General features: G+C 50.6%; 1 protein-coding gene across 1 annotated transcript; it reads right to left on the reverse strand.

Annotated features, from left to right (window-relative positions):
• Positions 1-5,468: 5,468 nt before the first annotated feature.
• Positions 5,469-7,473, reverse strand: LOC124677462 (exocyst complex component EXO70H1-like). Its single transcript, XM_047213448.1, has one exon. The coding sequence runs from the start codon at positions 7,357-7,359 to the stop codon at positions 5,626-5,628; it is 1,734 nt and encodes a 577-aa protein (XP_047069404.1). The 5' UTR covers positions 7,360-7,473; the 3' UTR covers positions 5,469-5,625.
• Between the last annotated feature and the right edge of the window lie 665 nt (positions 7,474-8,138).

Below are 8,138 nucleotides of genomic sequence, written 5' to 3' on the forward strand. Positions count from 1 at the left end.
AGTGGCTCTCGGTACTGGGGTTCTCGCGACGAAGACTATAAGTAGGCGGAAGGGCAGCGTCGGTGGAGGCACGAGGGCCCCACACCATAGGGCGGCGCGGGCCCACCCTTGGCCGCGCGGCCCTGTGGTCTGGGCGCCTCGTCGCCCCACTTCGTATCCCCTTCGGTCTTCTGGAAGCTCCGTGGAAAAATAAGACCCTAGGCGTTGATTTCGTCCAATTCCGAGAATATTTCCTTTATAGGATTTCTGAAACCAAAAACAGCAGAAAACAGCAACTGGCTCTTCGGCATCTCGTCAATAGGTTAGTGCCGAAAAATGCATAATAATGACATAAAGTGTGTATAAAACATGTGAGTATCATCATAAAAGTAGCATGGAACATAAGAAATTATAGATACGTTTGGGACGTATCAGACCTCCCCCTGGTCATGCACATGGTTATGCTAATTTAAGGGACGAAACAACATGGGAACAATATTCACTAGTATATCCAACTATTGAAGGAGGAGATAGACATATTATGGCCTGCAGAAGGAGTCAACACATGGGATGGCAACGCAAGAGATTATTTCTCTATGACTGTTGCATTGATCACGATGGTGCAAGACCATCCCGGTTACATATATTTCTATGCCTAGGTGTGCTACAAACACTCTTGATGTGTTACATGTATAGATAATTCAACTTTTAAGCAACTACCGATAGTGGACCCTTAAAAAACGTGTACATGGGTCATCGAAGGTGGCCTGAGGAGGATGACGACTGGAGAAGTTGTTCAGCACGTAAACCCACGTACGAGGACTAGACACAAAAACTTTGAGCTACTAAAAAAATTGGAAGATTGTGATGAACCGGTAAATAAGCAGAATGCCCTAGATCGGTTGTTAACATTCTAGAAAAGGAAGTCCTAACCATACCTTGATATGCCTCATTGTATGGATCTCATGCATATCACAAATAATGTGTGTGAGGTTTTGGTTGCTACATCATTAAACATGCTAGAGATGACTAAAGATGGATCAAAGGCAAGACAAGAGTTGATATACTTTGGTGTCAGGAAACAGCTTCACGAACACTGGAGACAACTAAGGGCAAACTGGTTATCAATGATCATTGTCTGTCCCCCATAATGCTTCACTCAAAGTCCAAAGGAGCTCGAGCAAGTTTTCAAGTGCCTTGTAGGTATAAAGTTACTTCTAGTTACTAGGAGATCCCCGCCAGATATCTAGACCCAAAGAAACAAGGTTTAGCAGGATGAGTTGTCATGACTGTCATGTGATGTTGACGCAGTTACTTCCGGTTGAAATTCGAGGGGTAATAGAATATCATGTTTGTGTAAAACTTCCCAACCTGTGTAATGCTTTCAACGTGATCTCGCGAAAGTCGATCAGCTTGAAGCATGTTGAAAGGCTAAAGGAAGATATTGTTGTTATGTAATGTGAGCTCGAGATGTACTTCCCGCTTGCATTTTTATGTTATGCTGCATATGTTGGTTCATATTGTTGCTGAGATCAAAGACATCAGACCTCTCTATTCTTGCACAACATGATATTGTTCGAAAGGATGAATGGGTTCATTAAGGGATATGTTCGTAAGAAGGCCGGTCTGGTTGGAAGCATCGTCTAGGTATTTATCACCGAGGAGTGCATCTCGTTCTGCATGAATTATATGGAGGTCGGTAAATCTATTGGTTTGCCAATTAATAAGCACTTTGGCAGGCTTGAAGGAGTAAGTCACTCGGCTTTGAAGAAAGAGATGCATGTGGACATTGATGTACCAAAGCGACGTAATGACTTAAACAGAGCACACACCGGTATTGCATGTATTGGTGGCACGGTTGAGCAGAGTGACACCACAAATAATATCAACCCAACACTTACCCTTCGCACAACCACTTAATTTTGACTCCCCCTCGCACTCTTCCCCATTTTAATCCACAATCCAATGATGTCGAGTGGCAGCAGCTCCCCCCGCACTTCATGGCACCCAGTCGAACATCGCACCACCACCGCACACCCCCACGCCGCCTCACAACTCCCTATAGCGCCCAGCCTACGCTGCCCAATGACGATGCCCTTCCCCACCGGCTGTGCTGCTTGGCGATGTCACCTCCCTCCCCCCCCCAACACGCTTCTCTGCGATGATGCACGTCGTACCATGGTCTCGCGGCCCTCGGTGAGCATTCTTCCTTCTATAAACATGCAACCCCGCTCGGATACATCACCCATGTAGTTTCAGTGACCAAAACCTGAAGGCGCCGCCACAATTTTGCTTATTAGGGTCATATATATGAATTTTGGCGGCAGCATTTGTATATGAATTGTGACAGATAAATGAATATGAATTGTGGCGAAGGATTTGTTGATGAATTTTTCAGTTACCTTGTGACAAATTCCAAATTTTGCTTGCAATTTATGATTGTGTATATTCATGTGTCCCTTGTGTGGTGCCGGAGATCGTAGATGAGGTGACTTTGTACGGTTGCTCGCGAAGCATTTCATACTTTGTGTTTCTTTTTGCAAGGACGGATGCCAATGTTTTGGCGAAACATTGATTCATTTGTGTTTCACCAAATGTTGGCACTCAACATGTCTTATTTTTTAGCAAAGGTTATGCCAATTTTTTTGATTTTAATAGATTTTTAGTAATTGTACATTTTATATAGGTATTTTTTTACTGTTATCTAACAATTTAATCTTTGGATATAACACTAGTAGGAAAAAGGGGGCACGACTAATGGAAGCGGGCCCCAAACACTGCACGCGACTGCTATTTGTAGAAGCGGGTGCAAATCTGACACACGACTAGTGAAGTGGTTCCATACAATCTTTTTTTGTTGGTAGATGAAGCGGTATGCCATGCGAAGAGGGAAGGTTCCAGGATTCTATAACTCAAGGAAAGAGTGTGAGGACCAAGTGATAGGCTACGACAATAAGTTTAAAGGGTTTAAGACTAGAGAGGAGGCAGAACAATATTACTTGAAATAGGAACAACCATGAAGTTGGCAATAATGCAACTCACATTAGGTCTAGTAGGAGCAACCATGAAGTTCATAATAATGTATCACATATCGGGTCTTAGTTCATCATGATTGTGTTCATGTGGTTATAATATGTTATATGATAGCTTATGTTACTTATGTTTAACGCTTTTACATTGCGTCTTTGTGGTAGTTCTATGTTAGCTTCTTTTACTTATGTTTAATGCTTTTAGTTGATATATTGTATAATAAAAGACAAATTAAGTCGGTTTTTGCTCTAATTAGTTATTTTAAGATGTATAGCTTTAGATGAGATGGGCCAATTAGTACTATAAGAATAAAAACATTGCTGATTGTAGCCAATACGCAGTCACGTTAGTGAAATACGCTGCCTGTATTTTTTCCTCGAAAATCATAGCGGCGATATGTTCTATTAACATACTACTAGTGATACTGGTAAGAAGTATCAGTGGTGTGGCTTCACATCATGCCACCAATATTTTTATTACATGCGGCGTGGGGGTTTGCACACCAGCGGTTACTGATACCAACCAGTGGTATATCAGTGTCGTGCTAGATATATACACGCTGCTAAGGCTGTTTTTGTCACGTCGTCGATAGGCTATTTCATACTAGTGTCAGACTTCAAAATCTTATCGGCGGTATAACCTTCTTGTCCGTCAATTTGAAAGTCTTTAAACCGGACCTTCTTGTTGTATATTATTGCAACCCACAATTTCTATCTCTAAATGTATATTAAGGCCATCAAGCAATATGTCGGCTACCTCATCAATGTTCTCTAGCATCAGGTCAAGATGGTCCTTAGCCGACAAACCGTTCTGTTTAGCGAATCTCAAGGCGGGTAGATTTACCTCTATGGGGAAAACGGCTTCTTGTATAACTCGTAGAGAGTGGCCCTTATAGTTTAGCACCTCATGCCACCGCCTTGAGTTGTCCTGGATTTTCTATTTGATCATCTTGATCAAGGTTTTTTTTAAAGATGATTTGGCTTGTCTTTGGCTTGAGCATTATAAGAAAATGAATTAAGCATCTTAATCCCAATCGAAACTGTTTCACCTCATTGCCATGAGGGAGATGTACGTTTATGTTAAAGTTTGCGGTATACTGATAATGTAAAATGTACTCATGAATTTTATAGTTTATTATGTGATAAATCTTTCTATTTACATCATGTATAAGAGCATCTCCAGTCGCGTCCCCCAAAGCAATTTGGGCGCGCCGGACCAAAAAACGGTTCCAGCCGCGTCCCCCAAAGCCCATTTTTGTCCGGCGCGCCCCGATACGGTGTCCAGTGCCCCGAGCCCATCCCCGTCCCACAGGGGACGCACCGGGCACGCCGGACACAACGAAAAGCGACGCGGGGCCAACGCGTCAGCGGCTCGGAAGCCTAAAACCCCATCGCCTACGTTTGGTCAAACGACGTTAATGGCGTCCCTGTTTTCCCAGGAGGACCAGCGCAATGGAAGCCGAGGAGGACGACGTACTCGTCCTCCTCGAACTCTTCTTCCTCAGGACCGGCCCGATCGACGCCGTTCTCGTCGTACCGCTCGGCGCCCTACAGCGTCCCCAAACGCGGGGTGAAGGAGGAGCCAGCGACGCCCCTCAACACGAGGCGGGCGGCAGCGGCAGCCGGCGGCAACAAGAGAGGCGCGGCGGCGCCCTCCTCATCCCGAAGCCGGAGGTGAAGGAGGAGCCGAAGGAAGCGGCGCAGGCGGCGCTGCTAGCGGAGTACGAGCGGCAGCAGCGGCTCATCGCCGGCAGCGACGACCCCGAGGACTGCCCAGGTCTGCGGGCGGCGTTCTTGGCGTCGCTCAACGACAAGGACGCCTGGAGGGGCGACGTCGAGATAGCGATCGCCATGTCCATCCGCGACTCCGGCAAGCCACTGGTGGACCTCACCGATGACGGCGAGGCAGGACCAAGCGGCTTGGTGAAGGACGAGCCTGTCGACGAGCCCGTCGACGAGCGCGTCAAGCAGGAGGTCGTCACCGACGACATGTACAACTTCCACCAGCACTACGACGCCTCCGACCGCCGCAAGTACTTCTAGATTAGGTTAAGTTTGGACGAATCTAATGAATCTCGCTTAAGTTTAAAATTTCTGAAATTTTGTTTAGGGGACGCGACTGGGGAGCGACGTCTCCCAAACGTGGTACGAACGAAACACGTCCCCCAAACGCTCAATCCGGCGCTCTTTGGGGAACGCTTTGGGGATGCTCTAAGGTTCCTATCATGTTTTACATTGATTTTGCAGATTTTTTTGAGAACCCAAACTGGCATATCTTGCCAAAGTGGTCATTGTCCCATGGGCCAACCCAATATAATTGGCCGCGCATCACGAAGTCATAACAAAATGATAACCATTACACATTCAGGCACGCAAGTGTACAAATGATATACATAGCCATCAAGCCAAAATAATACAACATGTCAAATATAGCAAACTATGTAGCAATACCCTGTACAATATGCGGTCGATCTTGTTTTTTTTCCCTTTGCACTTATATACATTCAATCTTGTTTACATCACGCACTGCTCTCGTGGTTCAGAGATATGTATCGTAATATTTCATATCTTGAAGCCATCTAGTACTTGGCTAACCTAGCTCAATTAGTTTCGTTGCCTAGTAGGTGCTACTTAAGCTATTGCTGTGTGAGCGTGACGTCTGGCCGCCGAACAGCCTGTCTATCATGCCGATCACGTCCCCCGGCGTCAGCCTCGCCGCGGCGCCCTGCCGCCGGTAGAACATCCTGTACGTGGGTACGACGGCCGCCCTCGCTACCGCCCTGAGCACCTCTCCCATCTCCTCGTCCGCCGCCACCCACGTCTCCTGCATTGCCACCGCCTCTATCACTGCCTTGTCCACCGCTCCGCCGCGGAGCACCTTGCTCCCCCAGGCCGAGCGCACGTAGACGTCCACGTAGCTGCGCGCCTTGGCCCTCTGCGCCTTGGCCCAATCCTCGCCGAGGACCGCCTCCAGCTTCGTGCCGCCGCCCACCTTCTTGGCCACGTAGTGCGTGTTGTTCGCCAGGAACAGGTAGCTCAGCGCCGCCTCCCGGTAGTTCCCGGCCTTGGCGTCCAGCTTCCGCATCAGCACGGACACGAGCCACCCGATCGGGTTCGACCACAGGCTCAACGTCCTCTGCGTCGACGACGACGAGAACGACGAAGTCGACGCCATGGAGAGGTCCGACGACGACGAGCCGGCCGTGCCGCTTCCGAGGCCGATGTCCGTCGTGTCCGTGTACTGCTCTGCCGAGTATATGTTAGCCAGCGCGTTCTCGTAGTCGGCGAGGACGACGAGGTAGTTCATGACGTAGCGGGTGAGCGGGTGCACCGCGCCGCCCGGCGCCGTGGCCTTGGTCGGCTCCTTCTCGATGGCCGCCTCGAAGCCGGCCACCATGCCCCGCACCGTGTCGCCGACCTTGGCCACCGCGAGCTCGGCGGCTCGGAACATGAGCTCCGATTTTTCCCCGAACGTGGCGACGATGGCCGGGATGATGGTCTCGGTGAGCGCGTCGTGGACGTCGAGCATGCGGAACAGCCGCTCCGGGGCGCGCTTCGCCTTGGCCACGGCGGCCTCGGCGAACGCCAGGATACTCATGGCCTGATCCTCGGCGACGGCCGAGAACACGGCGTCTCCGACGGACGCGTGTTCCCCGGCGAAGACGCGGTCGCAGAGGTCCCTCTCCCCGGCGAACACTGACGCGAACGCGGGGCGCGCACCGGCGAGCCAGGACTGCAGCCTGGCGTCGATCTGTTCCCATGCGAGCTTATTGATTGTGGCCAGCTGCTGGGAGGGCGAGAAGCCGTGCAGGCGCTGCAGAGCGGCGGCCACGGACGCGCGGCGGTGCTCCTTGAAGACGGCGACGCACTCCTTGCCGTACCCGGCGGCCAGCATGGCCTCTGCGACGGCGCGGAGGTGGCCGCACGTCTCTGTCAGCAGGCTCTGGTCATCGTCAACATTTTCGTCTTCGTCGTCGTTGTCGTATTGGTTGAACTGGATGACGTCTGGGAGGCAGGAGAGGAGGATCTGGAGCTCGAGCTCGAGCCTGCGCATGGCGGTGTCGAGGAGCTCCTGGGCGTGGATGAGGCCGTGGCCCCCGCCGTGGAGATCCTTGGAGGTGAGGCCGGAGGCGTAGAAGAGCATGGCGCGGTGCAGGTCCTTGGCCGCGCGCAGGAAGGCATCGGCCTCGTCCGGGGTGGTGGAGTCGAGGAAGAGGGAGCGGTCGGAGGAGGAGTCCTCCGGGTGCCACTTATCGAGCAGGACGGCAGCGGCGGCCACGGTGTCGTCGACGACGGTGGCCGGGAGCGTGCGGCGGGGAGGCAAGGGGCTGCGGGTGCCGGCGCGCGTCATCGGTGCTGCCGGTAGACGGTTCTTGCGATGTGGTCGGCGTGTGACCGTGATGTATCGCCTGAGCTTAGCTGAGCTGAGCTTTGGTTACTCCTATGCGAGGCAAATGGCGGAGTTTGTTACGAGAGAAGGTGAGCTAGCTTTGTTAGGACGGCAGGGAGCTGTGTGGGTACTTATACTGTTATACAGTACACATTTCTTGGTTGGACTATTCGACGTGTGGGTCAAAGGCGACGGCTGACCAAGCCAGCGTCGACCCATCTCTATCGATCAGGGATGTGAGTTAACTTCAAACTCGGAGAGAAACAGCGTATTGAAATGTCTATACTCCAGTTTGTGTGGAGTATTAGCTTGGCCTGCAAGTCCCAAATTCCAGGTATACTTTTGTTGTCGCCACGTACGCCGCTACGCGGTAACGGAATTTACGAGAACAAATACCACGTACGCGTGCGTAATCGTGTAGCTTTGCGTCGAAGCTTCTCCGTCAGTACCCAGATATAGTAAGGCGTGGATATTTACTACTAGTAGTTGACAATTGGACACACGCGATGCGGTAATGGGATCTAGCTAGGGTTCATGACGCAATATAACGCACGTTGTCAAACCGTAGCGGCCACCGCGATCTACCTAGCGTCTCCGGCTCGAGAATCCAGGTCTAGTCGATGTTCTCTCCGGCGTGCCGCAAGCTAAGACGATGTACTTGCTCTGATCATCTTTAATCGATGCGACGTATGCATCTACATGTCCAAAAAATAAGGTGGACTCGGTGTTCATGATTAAAA

Source organism: Lolium rigidum, chromosome 7 (genome assembly GCF_022539505.1).
Source record: "Lolium rigidum isolate FL_2022 chromosome 7, APGP_CSIRO_Lrig_0.1, whole genome shotgun sequence".
Lineage (NCBI taxonomy): Eukaryota > Viridiplantae > Streptophyta > Magnoliopsida > Poales > Poaceae > Lolium > Lolium rigidum.

Bases quoted from the DNA above. Each gene is read 5' to 3' on its own strand.
- LOC124677462 (XM_047213448.1), bottom strand. From the start codon at position 7,359: ATGACGCGCGCCGGCACCCGCAGCCCCTTGCCTCCCCGCCGCACGCTC.